The 24,686-nt window shown below is 37.2% G+C and overlaps 3 protein-coding genes across 3 annotated transcripts; 2 read left to right on the forward strand and 1 right to left on the reverse strand.

Moving 5' to 3' along the window:
* Window positions 1-5,443: 5,443 nt before the first annotated feature.
* On the forward strand, window positions 5,444-8,200 carry synprb (synaptoporin b; the record flags this gene model as incomplete). Its single annotated transcript, XM_079156541.1, has 5 exons — window positions 5,444-5,467; window positions 5,987-6,111; window positions 7,266-7,464; window positions 7,572-7,763; window positions 7,844-8,200. The coding sequence occupies 5 exons, from the start codon at window positions 5,444-5,446 to the stop codon at window positions 8,198-8,200; spliced, it is 897 nt and encodes a 298-aa protein (XP_079012667.1).
* A 5,200-nt stretch (window positions 8,201-13,400) lies between these two features.
* LOC306715909 (green-sensitive opsin-like) lies at window positions 13,401-15,115 on the reverse strand (the record flags this gene model as incomplete). The annotated part of the gene is made up of 5 exons (XM_079186393.1): window positions 13,401-13,499; window positions 13,606-13,845; window positions 13,996-14,161; window positions 14,366-14,534; window positions 14,731-15,115. 5 exons carry the CDS (start codon window positions 15,113-15,115, stop codon window positions 13,401-13,403), a joined length of 1,059 nt encoding a protein of 352 aa, XP_079042519.1.
* Window positions 15,116-22,617: 7,502 nt separating this feature from the next.
* LOC306715907 (green-sensitive opsin-like) lies at window positions 22,618-24,314 on the forward strand (the record flags this gene model as incomplete). Its single annotated transcript, XM_079186390.1, has 5 exons — window positions 22,618-23,002; window positions 23,199-23,367; window positions 23,603-23,768; window positions 23,870-24,109; window positions 24,216-24,314. 5 exons carry the CDS (start codon window positions 22,618-22,620, stop codon window positions 24,312-24,314), a joined length of 1,059 nt encoding a protein of 352 aa, XP_079042516.1.
* Window positions 24,315-24,686: the final 372 nt, after the last annotated feature.

Below are 24,686 nucleotides of genomic sequence, written 5' to 3' on the forward strand. Positions count from 1 at the left end.
GCATATTGCATACATTCAGCCTTAATTAGGATTTGATGTGGGCTTGACTCTTTGCATGTTCTAGATTAGCACTGGGTCAAAGGTGTCCATCTGCAAGAAAAGAAAAAGCACTACATCAATTCATTGGACAGCACTTTTCCAGGTTGAAGCCTCATGACAACCACCAGATTAATGCTTGTCTCTTCTTCCCACAGTTTTCAGGGTAGAGAGGGGAAATGATGCCAGAAAAAGATTCATTAATAATGCAGCGAGAGGCTGGAGCCTCACCACTTTAACATGACGAAAAACCCTACAGCTGTAGTCGGACCAGCACAATCTTCTCATCAAGTGGGATATACGATTTATCCAATCAGTGCACGCAACAGTAGAAGAGTTGAGATGTATTTAGCTTTTTGTACATATAGGAGACACAACTGTTAACTTGGATTTTGGAGGGAGGAGAAATATCAAATGCAACGACAAAGGAAGAAGAGCTTATCACTGCAGCTTTAGAGATTTTTCTCTCAATGAGCATAGCTAAGTACCGCCCTCTGTTGGCTGAATTATCAAAGAGCAGTTAAAGTCACATGTTTCGCTGTGTTGCCCAAATGAAGTGAATATTTGACTACATCACTAATAAGAATATAGTCTCAATTGAAAGCAGATGACCACACTTCAAAGGTGTGTTTTCTTAGATTAAACATCACAGTATTTTCTTTTTATTTAAGGAGTTACTTAATGGACAACAAACAATCATTTTTGGTTAGTTGCTGTGTTCAAGAGTAGTCAATCACAATAATCCATTAATACTCAATATTGATGTGTGTGAACATGTTATTATAAGACTAAAGAATACATTACCACAGGGGTATTCAATTAAAGTTCAGCGAGGTCCAGTCAGAGAGAATTTCCTCGTGCTAAGGTCCAGAACATCACAATCATGTCTAAGTGTGTAGTCAACAACTGACTCTCAAATGAAATAAAGAAAGTTCAATTGAATAATATCTAAAACAATATTTATTGTCAGATTTCAAATTGAACTCGATTAATTATAAATAATACAAAATCTAACAATAAATCAAGTTTGTTCTCTTATTTCAAGTAAAATAAGGGCTGGATTAAAAAGACTTTATCTGTGGTTATTGAAACCACTTTCTTCAGTTCTATTTCTCTCTCTGTTAACATCATTATTGGAATGTTAATGAAGGTGTTAGGATTCCGATCATTGGTTGGTTGTTGGCTGTTAGGTTTATTTTTCTGTGACTTCATTTCAGATTTGATTGGGTACGTTTGCTCAAAAGATGTATGCTTTGTCTCGTAGTGGCGCTTCACATCGCCGCTTTTAATCATTTCCATTGAGACGTATTGGTTTAAAACTGCCCGTGGGAATAATAAACATATACGAGTCTGTCCATTCTTCGTTAAATGCTCTGATCTCACTGTCCACATTGCCCTTTTTCGAGAACGCCATATGAAATAACTTCTCTGACTCACGTACTTATCCGACTGTTCGGTCTTTCTCCCAATTTGTTTTCTTTAACTTTGCCTAGGTACAATAATGCTTATATGTACCATAACAAATCATCAGCCATCATCCTTAATTGTATTGTATTGTTGTGCTTTTTTTTTTGTACTGAAAGAAAAATGGATTCAGAACTTAAAAACATTTATTTTATATTACATTTATATTTACTTTTCATAATGTCCATGAATCCTAGACCAACAACCTGTGAATGACGTTGTGAAGTTGACATTGGAAGCACAGTATAATAATTAATTCAGTAAACGCAAATAAATGGGTTGAATAACCTGCAAGGGACCCCTGACCAGAGGTGTAAAGTAACAAGTATAATTTACTCATATTTTACACTAGAATAGTACATTTTTTTAAATACTTGTACTTACTTGAGTAACTCTACACAGGAAGAATTTGTAACCTGTTGCGGAAACACGATTCCATAAATCAGTTGATAATTTACAGCACTTACTGGTTAAGACGAGTGAAGAGTCAGCAGTCAATGACGGTACGAAACAGTCTGCCACAGTATGAGCAGTGAGTAAAATAGGTTTTTAAAAAATTGGGAATCATCGCAACCCACGACAGGTCATTGAGCATACATGTGTACTGAAAATATTAGGCTGATGGGTACAGTATGTAAGACTAACTGTGGACAGACAGATGCACACACGACTGAACGCCTGATCCCATACAGGCTAACTCCTGGTGGAGATAACAAAAAAATGATGATGTATAGATTAAGCTCACACACAGTATCTAACTGATGAAAATGAGCTCCACCTTATGAACACATTTATGCATCAATAATGCTTAGTCCAATAATATAAGACACATTATTATGAAAACAGCCACTCTGCATGATGAGTACACTTATAAGTGTATTTAGATGCTAATACTTGTACTTTTACGGAAGAAAGATTTCAAATGGGGCACTTTAACTTGTAATTTGTAACTTTTTTTTTTTCACTTTACAGTAGCATTAATAATTGATTTTAGTACCACTGCCTTCAACCTACCACCTTCCATGTAATGTGTATGTACTCTTTCACCAATAAGTTCCCTTCAGTCCAGTAGAAGTAGGGCTGATATACTTTGTGTAGCATGAAACCATGTGAGCACAATACAAACAAAAGTGTTTGACAAATGACCCCTCTACAAGTCATGGCCAAAACAATATTAACGCAAATCATTTTCATCACAGCTCCACTGGCCTCATTCATAAAAATACATTGGTTTGATTGTACGTGCAAAAAAGAGTCAATGTAGTCCTGAACTATACAAATCTATAACTATACTATACAAAGTTTTTATCAATGAATGAAATGGACAGAGGAGTTTCATGTCTTAATCTGTTTTCTGCCTCAACCATCTTCTTTTATTATCCAAGTTTAAGTTTAATGTTCTTGTCAGCCTCCAGCTTGTAGAAAATGAGTTTTAAAATACTCATGACTTCAGCCTTTACTCTCCAGCATTGGGTATATATCCCTTTCAGAATTGATTACTAAACGCTGTGCAAGTCTGCCATCTTGCTGGCATCCTTTCAAATCCTTTCACCTCATTCGAACCTAAAAACAGCCTTCCTTTGGCATCGACTTTTCTGGCTGTTTTTCAGCATCGACTGAAAATATCATCAGTCATTTTGCCATTAACATCAAAAACTTGCCTGAGGGAATAAGTCAATCAAAGTCACTATCTTTATTTATATAATATTTTATATAATATCTTAAGACACACTTCTAATGACTTTCGGAAGTTATTCATTTAACTCATCAATAGATTGTTTTACTTTCAATCCATTTACTTTTTTGTTTTTTATCCTGTTATTATATTGTGTTTTTTTTTTAAATAACTGCTTTTATCCTGTATCATAAAGACCATTATGTCTTTGAGTATGTGCTTTACTTGAAAGATGTGCTTTATTTGAAAGTTGCCTATAACATATGTATTATTTTTAAGTATTGTAATGTGTGATCTGGTGATGTAGGGATATTTGTGGGTATAGTAGGTACAGTGTTTTAGAATAGTGTGAGCAAATTAATGGAAACAAAACTCAAATAAAAAAAAAAAAGTTGAAAAAAACCTAACCCCAACACATTATTTGCGAACTTTTTTCAGTGCACAAAAGCAGACATGTCTAACATCTGGGTTGCAAAATATTTACATTATAACATGAGTTTTTTTTTTTTCTTCAAATTTTGGAAATCCTAAAAACTGTCTAGCCAAAATACAGACAATATTAAGGATCCCATGGCCATAAAAACATGCATTCTATTATCACATGTTGTCCTCTAAGGTAACAAGTGCAAGTTTTTTTTTTATATGACACTGGGAAAAAAATGAAATGCATCATAATCAATGTTGTTGCTTTTCATTGTCTGTGGGGGAAAACAGAATTGACCAGGACTGAAGTTGGTTAATAGATTAACTCAGTAAAAGTGTAAAGTAATATTAATACATGTGGCAGTTTATTTACACCGATATCTTTGTCACCTAAGGACATAAGAACACATTTCTTATCGGGTTAATTTTACTCCGTGATGTGCACAACTCGAAAATCATTTAATAAAAGTAAATCTGTAAAACAGCCTTGCTACCAAAAGAGGTCAGCAGAATCCTTTTTATGCCCCAATCAATGATCAAGAAAAGAAAATGTAATTAAACTACAATGATTACAATACAGTAATTTACACTACGATGTTATTCTATTTCATCACATTGAGCATTGGTTAATTACTATTTTAGTCACAATATCAAGTGCTGATTTATTACAAATATCAGCTGTATTATTTGAAATCATATGATTATATGTGTCTGTTGATGCAGCTAATGTACATATGAGACACAGTTCAATCAGAGTCATGGTTGCTGCTCAAGTTGTCTTGAGGATTTCATCATATAGCCTCACAGGTTAAGTCATTTTAAATGAACCCATGTTTGAGAAACATATTAACTTAATGAGAAAAGGTTGATACAATGTTGAAAAATGTCACTTTTTTTGTGCCGGAGAGTTTGGAACACTCTTCAGTTACCATAGCCACACAGGTTTTGCGGAGGAAATAGGTTGGTGCAACGTATATTCAAATAAATCCAATTAATTAGCTCACATTATCATACACCCACACAATTGTACATGAATTCAGAAAGAAAGAGAAAATAATTTAGTCAAATAATTATATTATATTAGTTGTATTTTCCTACTGACTTTTTCTACGCTCCCAGTCTGCCACAACTCAGCAAAGGTGAACAAAGGCAGGAAATAAAAACAGCAGTTGTTTGTCTTATTATTATTATTATTATTATTATTATTATTATTATTATTATTATTATTATTATTATTATTATTATAAGGATGACAAGTAAAACAAAAACACAAGTTCAAAAATTATGTTTTAAGATCAGTTCTATTAAGCGACTATTGAAGTTTAACTTTGGAAAATAGTTAATGTGTTGAAATCGTTGCTGTTCTGGGAAACAGGCCTGTTTTCAGCTTGTTTACCGCATTCTTTAGATGATACAATAGGGTTTTGAATAGTTCATATCATTTAAGAAGTATGACGATTTTCTCATTTCTTACAGCCACCCCAAATCCTTCTGTTTAAGTGTATAACCGCTAAATTTGGAGGTACAAGTATTTCTATTTGTTTAATAATTCTGATGAAGCCTTAAGAAAAAAAACAATGTCCTTATGTTACTGTAAAAAGTAAACAACAGAAAACTGTTCACACATTCTTCATTGTATTTACAGTTTATTGCAGTGATGGTGAACAAATTGTAGCAGTACAGTAAAATCTCAGACTCCTCCCTGGGGAAGAGGTCTCCTGTCAGCCCTCCCCTCCGCTGAAACAGTCGCTCTCTTTTTCCACGTCTACATCAGTGGCATTTCAACCCTGATGATAAAAGCTGTCGACACTGTGTGGAGTAGGACGTGACATCTGTGATTTTTAAATGTGTATGGTTATATTTGCTCCGGTAAGTGTCATTTATTGTCTTGTCATTTCTACATTTTGCTTATTGTGATTTCTGCTTCTATACATTGTATGGATTACAATATCAAGTCGGATCTTGATGTTTTGACTTGCTGATTGGTGAAATAACTGTCAGGTTTAGAATCAGTGCAGCTTGTTGAGGCATGTATGTGCCACATACATAAATGTAAAGAAAAATCTATTCAAAATAGTGAAGACAGAGTAAATCTCTCATTCTTGATATGAATATTCTGCATCAGAACTATAAAGATAAAACGACTCACATCTTCAGATTTAATCTGCACTGTACTGCTGTGGCCCCCCGTCAGCACACAGTAAGCAGCTCCGTTAGTTGCCTTCCAACCTTTAAATTATTCACGTTTTGTTTTAAAACCAATTATAGATGTGAATAGCAGTCCTGTAATTTATTGATGTATATACATTATGCAGACCTAATACTGGATCAATCAAATGTATGAATTATAAACAGATCCTGATCCTTTTATGACATTTTCTTTCCTAGATTTTTGCCATCTGTGCTTTTGCAACATGTGGAGGATACTATGGTCACCTCCAGGTTAAAGTGGACTGTGCAGACAGGAGGCAGAGTAACCTCAGCATCAACATTGATTTCGCCTATCCTTTCAGGTAAGGACACCCAACAAGATGATTTCGGACTAACCAGACATGAGCAGACAATCATCATGTTGTCAGGCTCATCAGGGAAGAGCTGCTCTCTTAAAGCTCGCCCAATTCAAAAACAGGAAACCAGACAGCTAAGCAGGAAGACGGCTCAATAATATTAAGTTGACAACAAATATGAAGACACACTGTTTAGCTGAATGTCTTCCACATATTTAATATCCTGAAGAGCGTCTGGCCACCATTACATCTGGATGATGACTGGTGGGGTGTGTCTGAGCTCTTTGATGTCGTACTGCAGCAGTGCAGTTGTGTAGTCGACCAAACCCAAAGTCCATGCCTCAGAGTAAGTGATGGCCACGCTAAACTGTTAATTAATCGTCTAATTAGAGTAAGCTGACTCATCCGACTTGACACTGGTGTCAGTGTGTTAGTTCAGTGGTCATTTTTTTTATTGTTCACTTATAAAAAGCAGATAAAAAACGGTGCCCCACACTAACCAGTAATGAGCACTTTTCAATAGACTTAGATCATGCAGCATATATAGACTCCACGCACCATATGGCCAAGGAATTTATGATTTATAAAACAAAACAAGATAAAACTTTATATATCCAAAGAGAAATTGTTGTCCAGCAGTTGCAGTACAAAGTGGGAAAGAGTGGGCAAATATAAATAAAAAATAAATACACTACGGCAAAAATAAAAAATGTCAAAAGTGTGTGTATGTATATATATATATACACCTTTAACATCTTTGCAGAGGTGGATTTATTTTTTACTTTTTATGTATATAATTTAAGGTAAAATGGTCCAGAAAACCCTCCCAATCATGAATGTCATGATTAATCCTGTGTGACAAAAGGAAAAGACAAGTTGCAGAACTGCTTTTTCACTGGCAGCTTCTTAATACATCTTTTAGAATCTGTTCCTTTATACGCAATGCCAAATAAAGATTTCTCAGCTTTTCATTTATGTTTTTTGAACTTCAACCGTCTTTTTTTAGTCACAAGATTGCTAACGAAAGGGCTCTCATAGTGCCAGTGAACAATGGGCGGCTAAAGTGACGACTTTCTTCCACACTGAAGCTCCTCATGCCAGTTTTAATAGCAACCTGTTTTTTATCCATTCACTATAAACCTCTTCATTCTGTCTTGTAGATTACAAGAAGTGCATTTCAAGGCTCCCTTGTGTGAGGCAAAAAGAGAAGAGGTTCTCTTCCTGGATGGCAACTTTTCCTCATCTGCTCAGTTTTTCCTGACTGTGGGTGTTTTTGCTTTCCTGTACTCTCTGCTGGCAACCATCGTCTATGTCTTCTACCAGAACAAGTACCTAAGGAACAACAGAGGCCCACTTGTGGTCAGTGAGTTTATACCTTCACCAAAAACATTCCCTTAATGTCCACACCTGAATCAGATCCAATATACAGTGATAATGTTTCCTTTCTACTCTTTTGTCCTGAGCAGGATTTAGTTGTTACAGTCATCTTCTCCATAGTGTGGCTGGTCAGCAGTTGCTGTTGGGCCAAAACTCTTTCTGATATCAAGACAGCCACAAACCCAACTCAGGTGCTACTGCTCATCTCAGCTTGCAGAGCCCAGGAGAACAAATGTACGGCCACCCAGGAGCCTCTCTGGTCACGGCTTAATGCATCTGCGGTAGGTGTTAAGTCTACAAATTAAGCATTGAAACACAAAACTGGGTAAAACAGACTATTCACGCCTTCTTCTATCTCCAGGTTTTTGGTTTTGTAAACGTCGTCCTCTGGGTTGGAAATATTTGGTTTGTCTTCAAAGAAACAGGCTGGTACAAGACAGTTCAGAGATATCCAACCAGGAGTGCTTCTGGGAAACGCACCAGTGAAATGCGACAGCGGCTCTACAATGAGAGCAGTTTCGAGCAGCCGGAGGAGGGTTTTGGTCCACAACTCTACAGACAAGACAGTTTCAATCAGCAGGTCGGCAGACAAGGTAGCTTCAACCAGGCACAAGTAAGCTTGAGCTTACCGCACGCATATATTGGCAAACCGGTAATTTACAACGAAGAGAATAAAGTGGCTTCTCAAGGCCCGATGATATTTGTCAACGAGATGTGATTTAGCTATTAGTAGAGTGCTGTACATGGTGAACGAGATGGGGAAATTATTAATACCTAAAATGAAAATAAAACACTGGTGGTAAATATTTGGCAAATATGGCCTTCATAATGTGATGTAATATTTATATTATAACTTTTGAAATTAAGAAATTTAAAGTCATTACTTAATGCTTTGTTTGTTTGTATTCATTTTCAAGATGAGCTTTGTAAATAACCAGGCATAGCTGTGGGCTCTTTGCTCTGCACAAAATCACTTCACACTCAAACTGAGTGGTCAATGCAATTCAAATTAAAAACAATATCTTGTAATATTATTGCCATCAAACATTATGTCCCAGTCATTGATAAGGACATCACCAGGACAAAAGGACACAAATCATTACAAGCCATTTTTTAAATATAATAATTATATAGAATTATATAATATTTCATAGATGAACAATGAAATATTGACATAATATAAAACAGCAGTGACATAGTGGTTGCAAAAATTAAATAGAGCCTATAATATAACTGCTAGTTAAGACAAAATGATACAACATATAATGATGTAATATTTGTATATACATTATGTATGTATATTATGTTGGTATGGTGTAATACAAAGTTTTATTTACAAAATTTACAAGTATCCATTAACTGTGTTGAATAAATTATTTACTCAAGTGATGCAAAGTATTGTGGTAGCACTCGGTCTGGTCTGCAGGAAAATGCTCTGTGGTGGTGCAACTTAGTTTAATTAACTACTTTATTCATTATTTTTAATTATTCATAGGTGATTTTACAAGCTAATCGTTTTATAGTTCATTAGTATTTCCCTGTGTCACAGTATGATTTTATCCCGACCACCAATTCCAAATCCCCAAAAAGCCATTAAAATAAAATGTCGATGAATAAATGCCCAGTGATCTAGTCGTTTTTTGCATGGCCTTAGGACTTAAATAATTAACTAGCTTCACTTGTTTCATTAAACGTCTTAATTTTTTACCTCTACATCAATAACCTTTTTTCTTATTTCCTTTTCTGTTATATATCATGTTACACATTCCACACTGCAAGGTTTGACAGAAAACGTGCAGTATCAGTATCAGTTTGGAAATATGTCTAACCAAAGTGCTCAAGTTCTCTCTATAAATATCTAATGTTTGATTGTAACATATATTCACTTTGTCATTACTGATGGCTTATGATCAATGTGGCACTCCAGTGTCTTTATTAGTCCTTTCTTTTTTAGGAAATATTGATTTCAAATGGATACTGAACCTTTTATTTTGTCCGTATTTCCGTGTAAATACATGTACAGTATTTTCGCATTTTATGATACATATGTCAAAACTGAAGAATTATCTTCTAAAAAAATATGTTGTATACTAAACAAACTAATAATATGTTGAAGTGCGCGTGTTACACTCAAACCGTTTTTGTCACAGTCCTCTGCCCGATACTGATAATTAAAACTATAATGTCATACAGGAAGATGATGCCCATATAATTCATAGAATGCAGCTCAAAATGTGAACAGTATTAAGCATTTAAGTTCATGTCAGGTATTACATTTAGTTTGTTGTTTTAATTGTAGTGTGGATGGAGTGTTGCTTTGCAAGCCTTTTCTGTGATTCTCTGGTTTTCTGTAACTGATATCAAAGTGAGTGTATTCACTGTGGTGCTGGTGTTTCCACGGGTTTTCCTTTATGGCGTCAGCCTCTTAATTTCCATGGAAAAGGGAACAGAACAGAGGAGACTGAAAGTGAGGAAATGCTGAAAAAAGAAATGTGGTCAACCGATATAGAGAATGAGTAATGAGTGTTTACTTTCATGGAGACACCGGCGTAGATGTTAAAGAATGTTTCACACGGTGTATCAGGATTATCTCAAAGGCTGAAGGGATAATCCCTCAGGGTGTCCGTTACATCCTTTCTAAGACAGTTAACATACTAACTAATGCACAAAACCTCTTGGCGCTCCAACTATATCGTACAACCTGTAGAGTTTGAAATGAGTTTGGTTATACTATGTTTCTCATTGATTTAAAGGGGCTCTCCACCAATTTTACACATGAAGTTCAATTTACTCATCATAAATATTGCAGAGCCAGTGAAAACAGTTGTGTAATGTCGAGGGTTAATGGTTTTTAGGGTTTTTTCTCGACTGTTCTAGTCGACGGTCTGAAGATGTACAGATTTTAAAGATCCCTGAGGAAGGCAAATTTGTGATTTGAGGATATATAAGTAACATTTGGTTGACTTTTTTGAAAAATGACAGTTTGTTTTATTCTCAACATCACCTGCTGCTGATGTTCAGAAGCTTGAACTGAATTTCTGGAGCAAGCTGATAACAGACAATTGTGTCTATTTCTTTATCAGACTGAATTTGTTCTTCTCTGAATTAATTTGTTTTTCAATAAAGCTTCGACTTCATGTCCGAATATTTCAGTTAGTGTATGACATAAAAATAAAAAGAGGAGGACATCAAATCACACACATCTAAGAAAATGTGAGGGTAAACTGACTGTTTCCATTATGGACTTTAACGTTTTACGGAAAGCTTACATTTGCACATTCCCAAATGTAATAGTAGTTTGACCTTCTTTATATGAATTTTAAATGATTATTAGTATTAAGCTCCAAACAACCAAAATAAGTAAACAGTATTGACAACAATTGCATTATTATTATTAATATAAAAATATTGTCGAGCTCATACATGATCTCATCAATAAAGCTTCTTATAGAAGTGTATCTGTCTTCTTCCAGGCTTTTCACGGTGAACATAAGCCTGGAAATACATCCAGTGCATCCCCAAGTATGTTCTTAAAGCCTCTGTATGCAGCTTTTCCTATCTGATCCGAGCAATTAGAACAAAGAGAGCCGCCCCTTGACAGAGACACTAAGCACATGCAGGTGTCCAGAGCATGCTCTTTAAAGAAAATTACAGTGCATGTGCCCACTGCATGACAATTAGGGTCAGGTTACCAGCAGGAAATAAAGGGTTACACCATGAGATAAATGGCCTATCTGAGATGGAACAAGGGTGCATTTATATGTAATTGATCCCCTATGAGCAGCAACATGTTACACACTGGTGTGTAGTATTTATCCTTAGTTATGTCTGTATTTCCCACCAGCAGAGCATGAAGCAGCCGTGGCTTTTATTTACAAATGGAGCACAATCTGGAGCATATAGAGCAATTGCTCCCTTCTTTGCAGACACCTGCAGGGGGCATCATCTGCCAGTCTTATCATCTGAAAGCTCTCCAACTGAGGATTCAGTTTGTTGAAAAGGATTTAAAAAAAATTCACTAAGCTTTTGCTCGCTTAACTTGACACATATGTGATAGTTTATTCAACTATAGAGCAGAAGCTATGTGTAGTTAAAATGTATGCTTGCATATACCTGAAACCGCATGCTGCACTGCAGATATGATGTTAGGGTTAACGTAATGATGGTGACCTCAAGGGGATGGTATAGTGTCACACCAGAAATGCAGCATACATGAGTTTGTCTCTGGGTCTGCAGGATACCCAGCAGATGTAGCATGATGAGGTGTGATAATCATGTCTTCCTACGTGGACTGCAGGACTTTTTCCTTTATATTGTCAGCATATGAACTTCCGTTCTTTGCTCGTTCTCTTTAACTCTGAGATGAGAAAGAATCAGTTGTAAACTAATTCTCAAACTGAATCTCCGCTGGAGTGGCAGTATTTATTTCACATTTTGGTATTACACGTAATTCCCTAAGGTATGTGGTCCACAGAGGTGAGAGAGAGTTAGTTATTTACAACTTCAGATGATGTCAACTTAACATTTGGCTTTTGTGAATTAATAATGCTGCTTTGCATTTGCAGGTATGACTCTGTTAGTTAAATGTGTCCTTGATCAAATCATAACTCAATTAACTAAAATCGCAGATAAAACTTTATGTCATAATGCTTAATCTCCCAGGACACTGGGTATCTAGAAATGTGTCTAATCTAACTGCTATATATTTCCAGAGGACCCTGTACTCAGCCTTGAAAGAAAGGTAAAATCAGACCTTTACCCCGACATACTGGCTATGTAGACCAGTGGAAATTTTCCATAAGTGAGATATTTTACTTGAGAAGATATAATCATTCAGTGTCTTGTGACTCTATGATTTATCTCAACAACTATGAAATCAATATGCATGTAAGAAATGCATCACTTTTCTTGATTTGTGTTTTCCAGTGCGCTAAGAGCTTAGAACAATTACATTTATATTTAATAAAGTGTTCAACTACTAAGCTTTCACATACTGAATAAGCCTGCCATTTGTCTTGCACATTGTCATAGCTCATGACATTTTTGTTGCTTTAGACTTGCGTTCATGTTAACCAAAGTGACAGTTACTGTAAAACAATTACTCTAAATGTTACAGATGTCGTTTGAGTACTTACACTATGGATTGTTCTCTATCGTTTGAGAGTGACACTGAATGTGAAATATTTTACATTCCCATTAAATCCTATTGTTTGTCGGAATATATTTATCTCTTGCTCACAAAAATAAACGACTGGTAATTTACCGTAAAAATATTCTGTATCTCTAATCTTTGAATTTATACTTTGGTTTAAACAGCAGGTAATCCAAACAGCAGAGTTAGAGATAATTCAGAGTAAAATGAATACAGGAGAACATTTCTTTTCATGCATGCATTTATTATCTAGTTAATTCTTTATATATTTTTTCTTTTCATATTATACGTGAAAATGTTGTCACTGGTAGCCCAGTAAAACACATAATTACAAGAAAATACCCCACGTGCGACACAATCAACATAGCAGGAAGTGTTGTCACATTTCAGCAGGTTTAGATTGACTTGACAGTTGAGGTGTTTTGAGGGTCATCAAATCCTGCACAGTGAGTCACATTTCATTCTCTCTTATTCACTCACTCACTCATTCACTCACTCACTCACTCACCCACTCATATGCTCTTGCGCGCACACAGACACATAAATGCTGCGCAAGAAAACTGCCAGAGCAAATGCGTTTCATTACATTCGTTAGTTTGTACATATTAACAGATTGATTTCCTCATCGTGTTTGATCCAGAGTCCGTTCATCAAATCCATGAATCCATTTGGCAAAAGTTTAAGACTTTTTTTTCACAGGGTTGTTTTGAAAATCTGAAAGTGATCAGTCAGAAAAATGTCCACAGATTTGAGGATGCCATCATGATTAAGACACAGAGGACACTTCTGTCTTGCTGGCAGAGACTGAGGTCTCATCCTCCACCAGGCCGCCCATTCCAATAGTGCTCAGCATGCAGTTACGGAACTGAAAATAAGAGCAAAGACAGCAGCGTCAGACACAAGTTCACGGTTTCAAGATTGAGCAAAGAAGAAACGCAAATACTAGAAATTTGATAATAAATTGAGCCAACCTGTTTGTTCATCAGCACGTAGATAACAGGGTTATACAGGGCTGAGCTCTTTGCAAAGAAGGCAGGGATAGCTGCTGTCGGGGCTGTGAAGGCAGCTCCCTTGTTCATGAAGATCCAACCGGCAAAAGTGGCATATGGCACCCAGGCTACTAGGAAGCCAAAGACCATTAAGATGCACATACGTGTCACTTCCCTCTCAGCTTTCTGGGTAGACTCTGACTCCTGCTGCTGGGCTGCGGCCTGAAGTGTTTGATAAAATGAAAGATCAGCTCATTAAATGAGTTTGTCTTAACATAGTAGTGGACATTTTTTTGTTAGTATATCTGAATGTCAATGACAGATACAAAGAAAAAGCCTAAATAGTGTAAAAATATCGTAAACTTCACTTACAGCTTTGACTGTCAGCACCAGGCTTCCATAAGTGAAGAAAATGACGAAGACAGGAATAAAGAAGTGGACGACAAACATGTATATGACGTATGATTCATTGTTGAAGCCTGGAGCCAGAGTGTAGTAGTCAGGTCCACAGGAGCACTGCATGCCCTCAGGAAGGTACCTGTGTGAAGTTTAAGAAAAACATGAAAGCACATTTCTTTATTCAGTTTTATCAACAGATATTTACCCTCTGCATCTACAGTATCAAGACAATCTGAATGGTGTGTTTGAGAGGTTTAAAAATATATAAATCTTTGTAGAGCACTTTAGAAATAGAAATCCATATTAAACTAAAACGTAAGATTTAAAAGAATGTGCTAATCACCTGGACCAGCCAAAGAGAGGGGGGGCAGCACATGCCAGAGCCATGATCCAGGTGAAAAGGACACCAGCTCCTGCATGAGTACCAGAGAACTTGAAGCTTCCCATGGGTTTGCAGACTACGATGTATCTTTCAACAGCAAGGACTACCAGGGACCAGAGAGCAATTTCACCTGTCGAAAGAAAAGACATCTTACTCAAGAGCTTCACAAAAAGACGTCTAGGTTGCTGGATGTTTAAGAAGTTAGCTGAATGCCCAATTCATGTTATATCCTTCCATGCAATTACAACTGCTCTGTGGAAAAACTGAACTGAACTGTACTGAACCGGAACTTAAAGGACCATTTTAAAAAGCAATTCATTTCTTACCTCCTAGTGTAGCCATGAATCCCTCAATAGCACAGAAAGTGGCTCCAAGAATGAAGTAGCCGTTGACAGCCGATGTGATGGTGATGGTGAATCCGAAGGCGCACATGATCAGTCCAGCCACAGCCAGGTTGACCAGGATGTAGTTGAGAGGTTGCCGGAGCTTCTTGTTCTGAGCTGTGACGAACAAAGTCAGAGCGTTGATCGGAGTTCCAGTGCAGATCAGGAAGAACATGTAGAAAGCTAGAAGCTTGAACATGATGGGATCAGCCAAATAATACTGTTGGTATTCAAAGGGACTTCTAACAACCCCAGTCCTGTTGGACATGGGGATGTAGAAGTTCTTGCCCTCTGTGCCATTGGGCTCGATTCCTCCTTCCCAAACCATTTTCAGTTGCCTTTTCTGCTGGAGCTTCAATCGATGGACAGTGGCGAAGTGTGCAAAGTCACTGAGTCACAAGTGGTGTAAGCCAACTTCCACGGCTTATGCTGTCGTGGGTGTGGCATTTTATACCTACTCCGGGTTATCCTCAAATTGGCCAAATTAGATTACAGGAGTATTGTGAGGAAGTGGACAGCTCAAGCCTGATTGTTAATTGACTTTAAGAAAGTGCTAATGGCTGTGACGTTTCTACATTACAAAAAGATTAGATTATAGGAGTATTGTGAGGAAGTGGACAGCTCAAGCATGATTGTTAATGGACTTAAGAAAGTGCTAATGGCAGTGACGTTTCTAAATTACAAAAAGATTTCTTCATCTATATGTATGTGTATATATATATATATATATATTTTTATAGTTGAAGAAATATTAAATATATATGCACTATATAAGTTACTTATAAGTGATATATGTTAGAAATTAAGTTTAGGACATCCTGGAAAATATATCTATTTAAGATATTACTAATTGCAATTTTAAAGTAAATAAATAAATCATTCACCGATTACATTTTCTTAACCCACCAATGACAAATGATTAACTGAAAATCTATACATCCATGCAAACTATATCAACATTGATGGAGAGAACATTCCTACAGTAGATGCCTTATTCACAATGCGTGTTGTGTTCAGATATGCCTTAGTTTCCTCAAATGAGTCCAGAGTGCGCTTCCACCCAGGCTGTGTGTTGCTCCCGCGGCCACCTCTAAGCTGTGATTAAGCATTACTGTCTGACAGCCCTGTTGCCATAGGAACTTCTGGGATCAGTATCTCTCTTCTCTGGGCAGAAGCGTTTTATTATTTTGACCTTTTTTTTGCGTTCATTGCTTTTAACAAATTTTGTAGCGTAATTCAGGGATAGATTCATTTAGAAAATAGATAGATAGAACATTGTTGAGTTTTCTTACTAAACCAATTCATTCATACAACATTTTTCAACCTGGACCTTATTTTTTTATTCATGTGTTTGTGTCTAAATGACTAATGACACAGTTTTTGCAATTGTGTCAATGTGACATACGTTCACTATAACAGCTTGTTTTGCCACTGGCAGGCTTAGATTGATATTAGCTGCCAACATTATGGAAAGGACCCAACAGAGAAACAAAATGCTTTTCCTTACATTTGTTTTTTAAAAAACATTTGTTTTTTAATGTGTCAAATACATTTGCCACTGGGTGGGCATCTGAGGCCAGCTGAGGACCACTGTTTCCCGACTCCTTCTACCGGAAACTATTGCTTCCTAACGGGACTCATCACCGGCTGTAGAGCCTTGAGTCGACCCCAACTGGAGCAGAAAAACAAAAGGCTGAGCCCACTGCAAAGTCTTGTGGAACTACGCTGCAAAAAGTAGGAAACTTAAATCTTACTAATACAGTATGTTCAAGAGTTGGTGTTGAATAGCGCTCTGAATTATTAATATTTACATTTATAAGTTGGAGTAGCATCGGTATCTTAAATGAAATCACATCCTTCCTTCACTATCCCAAATCATGCCCATTTGCAATTTGAAAACTAAGTTAATTTATTAATTAGTATCCCTGTTCCTTTGTTAATCCATTTATTCTTTCATTTGATTTTATGATAAATAAATCACATATCTATCGCTAAATCGTTGTCTGTCATATTCTTTCAAAGTGGGAACTAAAGATCAATGAACTCAGAACTTACTACTGAGATATGAGACTGATTAATTGGTTATCAACCTGTTGTATTCCTTTTTATTTATTTTCCTCCAGGAGGAGGTGGTGCCCCAAAATGTTATAACTGTTACATATATTATACATTAAGCTGCACTTTCTGAACTCCAACAAACTGCCTTGCACTCGCATTTCCACCCTTCTCTACCGGCAAATCCTTACCTCGCGAAACATTTGTAGGGATGTAAATGGCAGTGCCAGCTTGCCCCAAGGCTCTACTGATCTCTCGCTCAATACTGGACCAATTTCTGAAATTGTTGTCTATCCTCTCCCATTGGTAATGTAGACAACAAACATGGCAAAATAGGGTCCATGCTGAAGTTTATTTAAGCAGCCCAATAATACACTGATGTAAAATTTGATATCTTTCATTTAGGGGTACTTAAGTTTTCACAGCAAAATGCACAATATGAAAACAAGACCACTCATAATAAACCTTTGTATTGTATTACATTGTTAAATATATGGGCTAGTAGTATCATTGCACTGATGCAGACGCAAGTGTAAGCAGGATTTTGTTTAACTATTTTATTTCTGTTGGAATTAAAAGTGCATTTTATCTCATACATTGACAGTTTTTGGTATACGGAATATAAACTGTAAAGTAACTAAAGCTGTCAGATAATTGTAGTGGAGTAAAACGTAAATATAGAAACACTCAAGTTAAGTCGGCTATAAGTACTAGTTGAGTAAATACTCAGTTACTTTCCACAGTCATTCTGTACCCCTGTTTTCTAAAAATAAATCAGAGTAAACAGCTCGAAATGTACGATGTGTTATAAACTAAAATGTGTCTTAGGATTTCCTAAAATACATTCAATTTTTTTATGATTTTGTCAGTTTAATCATGTATCTGTTGCCTGGTCCTGATCACCTAAAATATTTTTTTCAAGGCTATTAAACTTTAAATAATCTTACATATTGGATACAAAATTAAGTTGTACCAAAGTAAAGAATACAATAACATTAATGATGGATTTTCCAGATTAAATCCTTCCACAAACACCTATGAGTCACAGGCCACTGGTTAATCCTCTGGCTTTAAAGATAATTTACAAGTGTGTTAAGGTCACGAATGACAGGACTTTTGACTTCAGCCTATAAAAAAGTGTCACACTTATCTCCGTGGCTTATAAAAAAAATTTTAATTCACCATGTACACAATTACAATACAGTAACATTGATTTGTCATAATGTTTTTACACATGCATTTTTCTTACAGTTTAAATCAGTCCACAATAATAAAGAGTCACACAGAAGGGAGAACGTCCAGAGCTGAAATTGACTTTATTCTTAGGACGCAATGAGACTTCTGTCTAACTGGTATACTCTTAGGTTTCATCTTGAACCTATTAACTATAATGTCAGTAGTGACCATACATTTACACTTATGGAAATGAAACGTCAACAACACTGCTGTAAAGCTAAACAAATAATACATATACATTTTTTTTTTTTAAAAGCTTGTTCGTCAATGCAGGGCTGCTGGCAGGCTCTGGTTTTGCATTTTGTTTGAAAAGCAACTTGTTCTCTCAACTGGGCAACCGGATTAAACAGAGCTGAGTGCTTTAAAAAGAAGGCAGGGATTACTGCTGTTGAGTTAGTGAAAGCAGCTTTGTTGTTTCCCGAAGATCCAACCTGCAAGTGGAGTATGGAGTCCAGACAACCAGGAAGCCAGTGACCATCAAGACGCACAGACATTACTACTTTCTGTGCGAATTTTGAAATGTTTTAGAAGACATTAAATGTGATGTTCAAGGCAACGTAGGTAGCCTGACAAGGACCTGATTTACATGGACATGAACATCTTCAAGAATCATTTTGCACTCGTGGGGGTTCACACAAAAAAGTTCCAAATGAGTTGTGAAAAAAATAAACTTCCCTACAGCTGAATGTCAGTAGAATGCCCCCATAGCTGAAAAATTAAAATGATTTTCTGCCTACGATCTTAATTAATGTACATTCTCTTTGCACCAATATTGCTCACCCTTCAAATATAAGTCTGTAATTCTGAAGACTTGGTAGTTTATGCTGAGTATGCTTTCACTTGTCTCATGTTGGCAGTAGCTCTGTCTCTGTGACGTCCTCGAAACTGTTGTCAGAACTGTGGTGCTCTCCAAGGTGCTGATACAACGAATGGGAGCAACAACAATATTAATTGCTTTTGTTTCCTGTTTGTAGAGTCCTGGGTTCACCTTTCATGACTGCCTCTGCCTGAGGCATTACATTTGTTGTTTTCAGGGCCTTGGAGGCCATGATACAACAATTTTTTGTTTTGTTTTTGTTTTGAAAATAATATATTCATCAAACTCGTCTTCAGTCTTTTGACACTAACTGCACTTTGGTCCTCACTGCATTCTCACACTTGCACTTTGGTGTGTGGACAAAAATGTATTGTATCTCTCACCAGCCAGCATTGGAATAGAGGGCAAGGAATAAATCATCACATATCTTTGACAATAGACAACATTTTAAAGCTTTATAATAATACATACAACATATAAAGGAAGTGTAGTAGTAGTGGTGAACAGTAGTTGCAGCCGTAATAGTAATTTTAATGGTATGGTGCTGTGTATATTTAAAGTGTAAGTAAAACCATATATGAAGATTCAATAGAGAAACATATGCATGACAGTTTTTACATTATTTGCGGTATAAGTAGGTTGATTTCTATAATCTTTATGAAATTACATTAAAGATATTTTTGTGACTGAATTAATATAAACTTGATAACTTGAAATTCAAGCATCATCTGCTCAGTCTGTCATCTACAACTACTGTAAATTGATATTTTGACACAACAGAAAATTAGCTGATTAACACAAACATCTTACCAGGATTTATTAAATAGTCTAGAGGCAACTAATATCTCTTATTAGCATGGATGGATAAAACCACTACAAATAGACACAAAACGACTACAAAGAGACACAGAGAGACTTAACTACGACGAATATTAAACGACTAAAAGGGAGCAAAGCAACAGCAAAGAGACACAAATTGTTTACAAAGAGACACCAATAAACTACAAATACACCCAACATGACTAAAAGAAGATAGAAAGAAACACAAATGAACTACAATTAGACAACACATGACTACAAGGAGACAGAAACTGACCACAAAGAGATAAGAACCACAGAGAGATGTGTAATTACTACAAAGAGACACAAAACAACAACAAAAAGAATAATCCACCCACGCCTATCAGTCACCATCTCTTGTACTTTACCTCCATGTGTGATTGTGAATCCCTGGTTAGTCAGTTATTTGGTTTGGTGAAGATGACCCCAAAGCAGCTCATCTTCAGTCCTCCCACAGCTGAGCTGACCAGGATTTGGGATGAGAGGTCGTTGATCTTGGTTCAGGAACAATGGAAGTCCAAGTTCAGATCGAAACAAACATGCAGAAACGTATGATGATTTACCAGATAAAACGGTGGTTACCCATAAAGACTTCTCACACTCGCTGTTGGACACAAGAATGTAGAAGTTCCAATCCTTGATACTTTTAACATCTTCAATAATTGGATGGACATGATGAGCTTGTTTGTGGATGTGCGCAATCACCCGGCACTTAATTCAATTAATTACAGTTACTTAAATCTTATTAATGGCAACAAGCATTTAATCGCCCTTCAATTAACCCAAGGACACTTGGCATGCAGGAAACAAGAAAAGAACTACAGCACACAAGCAACAACTACATTAAACAAACATAAACTACATAAAATGAGCAAAAGAAACTACGTTAATGAGCAAAAGCCTAAATTACCAAGCATGGACTGCATTAAACTGGATGTACGCAACAAGCAGCTTTTCCTTGCAGTGAATTAAAAACGTTGGATCATCTGTTGGCATCCACTATGGTGAACATAGACAAATGTAGTGCAACTGTAGTCTACTACTACTGGCCAAATTTGCTAGTTGTTTTAACTATTATCTGTCTTCAGTGAGGTCTTTAAATGTCTTTGACTTTTCAGAACGGGCTCTCTAATTATTCAATTCAATTTCTTTTTCTATTGCCCAAAATCACAAATTACAAATTTGCCTCAGAGAGCTTTACGATCTGTACATATACGACATCCTCTGTCCCGGAACCCTCACATCAGAACAGGAAAAACTCCCCCAAAAAATACTTGAATGGGGAGAAAAGAGGAAGAGACCTGTGGGAGAACAGAGGAGGGATCCCTCTCCCAGGATGGACAGAAGTGCAATCGATGTCATGTGTACAGAATGAACAACATAACGTTATGACACATTCAATGTATATGACAGAACCATGGCAGGAGGCAAGACCAGGGTCCAGGTATAACCAGGATCCATGAAACCTGCGAGGCGAGAAAGCACAAAGATTCTGGAGAAGAAGCAAAATTAGTAATGAGCATTAATGGGACATGAATTCATACAAAAGGACATGAAGAAGAGGAGAGAGGAGCTCAGTGTATAGGAAGTCCCCCGGTAGTCTAAGCCTACACCAGTTTATCTAGGGGCTGGTCCAAGGCCAACCTGAGCCAGCCCTAACTATAAGCACTATCAAAAAGGAAAGTTTTAAACCTACGCTTAAATGTGGTGAGTGTGTCTGCCCCCCCGGAATGAAACTGGAAGCTGGTTCCACAAAAGAGGAGCTTGATAACTGAAGCTCTGGCTCCCATCCTACTTTTTAAGACTCTAGGAATCACAAGTAACCCTGAATTTAGGGAGCGCAGCTCTCTAGTAAGGAAATATGGTACTCTAAGCTCTTTAAGATATGATGGTGCCTGACCAATTAGGGCTTTGTAGGTAAGTAAAAGGATTTTAGATTCTATTCTAGATTTTACAGGGAGCCAGTGCAGAGAAGCTGAGTTTAACATTAGGAAGTTGCAGGTCATCCAGGTTTTTATGTCCTTAAGACATGCTTGCAGTTTAGTGAGCTTGTTGGTTTCAATTATCACTATATGTTCTGGTTCACTGATAATGATGCTGTGGCTTAGTGAAAATAACAAATTAGAGAAGTCTGTAACTGACATTTTCTTTCTAAGCTGTGACAGTAAGCTTTCGCTACATCACAGCCAGGTCAATACAGGTGAGGCAATGAGGTTAATCCAGTTGAGATAATGACACAAACAGTTCCTCCATATGGAGACGGACAGTAAAAACGGTATGTTACTGGCTGGAAAGACACACGCATAGACATTCAACATAATGTGTTTTGGCTGAAAAAGTAAAAGAAATAAGGGAATGATTTACCTGCCAAAAATATTGAAAATAGGGTAGAAAGAAAAGTTAACAAAAAAATAGTAATTGAGATAAGGATTTTAGCCTTGGCTCAACACAAGCAGAGGTCAAGTCCATGTTCATGGGTCATCCTCACATCCAGTAATTAAAGAAGGGTCTATTGTTAAACTTAATCATAAATGTATATAGACATGTGATTCCAGATTTAATTAGCTTGTTTAGAGTAAGTTTACTAGATGGTGTTATAAGAGCTGTTGACTGATCTTAATTCTGATTCTTTAATCAGGATTAGAAGAATTCTCCCGGACCTGTAAAGTGGAGCAAATTACTTCGTGTCCAGACTTCTCTATCCGGTGTTAAGATGAATTACTGTCCTCTTTCAATTTGTGTCCTTTAATCCCATGTTGGCACTTTGATGATAGGGTTAGTGGGGAGGTATAAAAATCAGACTGTGCAACTCTGACTGTCGAGTCCACCAACACTTTGTTTTTTGAGGCGAATAAGCTCAACAGGACAACAGACTAGTGAAGATGGTTTGGGATGGAGGAATCGAGCCCAATGGCACAGAGGGCAAGAACTTCTACATCCCCATGTCCAACAGGACTGGGGTTGTTAGAAGTCCCTTTGAATACCAACAGTATTATTTGGCTGATCCCATCATGTTCAAGCTTCTAGCTTTCTACATGTTCTTCCTGATCTGCACTGGAACTCCGATCAACGCTCTGACTTTGTTCGTCACAGCTCAGAACAAGAAGCTCCGGCAACCTCTCAACTACATCCTGGTCAACCTGGCTGTGGCTGGACTGATCATGTGCGCCTTCGGATTCACCATCACCATCACATCGGCTGTCAACGGCTACTTCATTCTTGGAGCCACTTTCTGTGCTATTGAGGGATTCATGGCTACACTAGGAGGTAAGAAATGAATTGCTTTTTAAAATGGTCCTTTAAGTTCCGGTTCAGTACAGTTCAGTTCAGTTTTTCCACAGAGCAGTTGTAATTGCATGGAAGGATATAACATGAATTGGGCATTCAGCTAACTTCTTAAACATCCAGCAACCTAGACGTCTTTTTGTGAAGCTCTTGAGTAAGATGTCTTTTCTTTCGACAGGTGAAGTTGCTCTCTGGTCCCTGGTAGTCCTTGCTGTTGAAAGATACATCGTAGTCTGCAAACCCATGGGAAGCTTCAAGTTCTCTGGTACTCATGCAGGAGCTGGTGTCCTTTTCACCTGGATCATGGCTATGGCATGTGCTGCCCCCCCTCTCTTTGGCTGGTCCAGGTGATTCCCATTTGTCTTTGGCATTTCACTTGCAATAGATATGACTTTAAATCCTTAGAACCTGACAGCTACAATTTAAAAACATTGAGAACTACTCAAACAAAACAGTCAGGCTTAAGAGAATGCCAATGTAGAAGCATAGACGTGAGGTTGGTAGATACTGTACATGCAGATTTTGTTGAATTGCTCAAGTCTTAATGATTTGCAATAATGTATCTTCTTAAACTTCACACAGGTACCTTCCTGAGGGCATGCAGTGCTCCTGTGGACCTGACTACTACACTCTGGCTCCAGGCTTCAACAATGAATCATACGTCATATACATGTTTATCGTCCACTTCTTCGCTCCTGTCTTCATCATTTTCTTCACTTATGGAAGCCTGGTGCTGACAGTCAAAGCTGTAAGTGAAGTTTACGAGATTTATACACTATTTAGGCTTTTTTACTATGTTAATACAAACTTATTTAATGAGCTGATCTTTTATTTTATCAAACACTTCAGGCCGCAGCCCAGCAGCAGGAGTCAGAGTCTACCCAGAAAGCTGAGAGGGAAGTGACACGTATGTGCATCTTAATGGTCTTTGGCTTCCTAGTAGCCTGGGTGCCATATGCCAGTTTTGCCGGTTGGATCTTCATGAACAAGGGAGCTTCCTTCACAGCCCCGACAGCAGCTATCCCTGCCTTCTTTGCAAAGAGCTCAGCCCTGTATAACCCTGTTATCTACGTGCTGATGAACAAACAGGTTGGCTCAATTTATTTTCAAGTTTCTAGTATTTGCTTTTCTTCTTTGCTCAATCTTGAAACCGTGAACTTGTGTCTGACGCTGCTGTCTTTGCTCTTATTTTCAGTTCCGTAACTGCATGCTGAGCACTATTGGAATGGGCGGCATGGTGGAGGATGAGTCCTCAGTCTCTGCCAGCAAGACAGAAGTGTCCTCTGTCTCTTAAATATAGAGACATTTTCATGTATCTGGACATTTTATTTTTCTATTGTCTCTTTGGTTGGGAATAACCCTGGATGTGGACTGACTGAAGTTCAGAGATGTCTGGACTACTTGACCAGTGATGAACGGCTCCAGCAACAAACTCTTTTCTCATATTTTATTTGAAGGATGATGAAAACTGTTTGTCATGTTGATGTGAATTCAAAATCATGCAAATAATGGGAAGATCTGTGAACACATGTATGTGGATGCTCACTTTGACTCCCCCTGCGGTCAGAGGCATAGCAGCCCCTGAAATGTTTTAGGTATTTGGCACCATTGAATCTACATAATATCCTTAAAGAACATGTGGTGTGATAGCCACAATATTTGTTTT

The sequence above is a fragment of the Pholis gunnellus genome (assembly GCF_910591455.1).
Source record: "Pholis gunnellus genome assembly, chromosome: 3".
Lineage (NCBI taxonomy): Eukaryota > Metazoa > Chordata > Actinopteri > Perciformes > Pholidae > Pholis > Pholis gunnellus.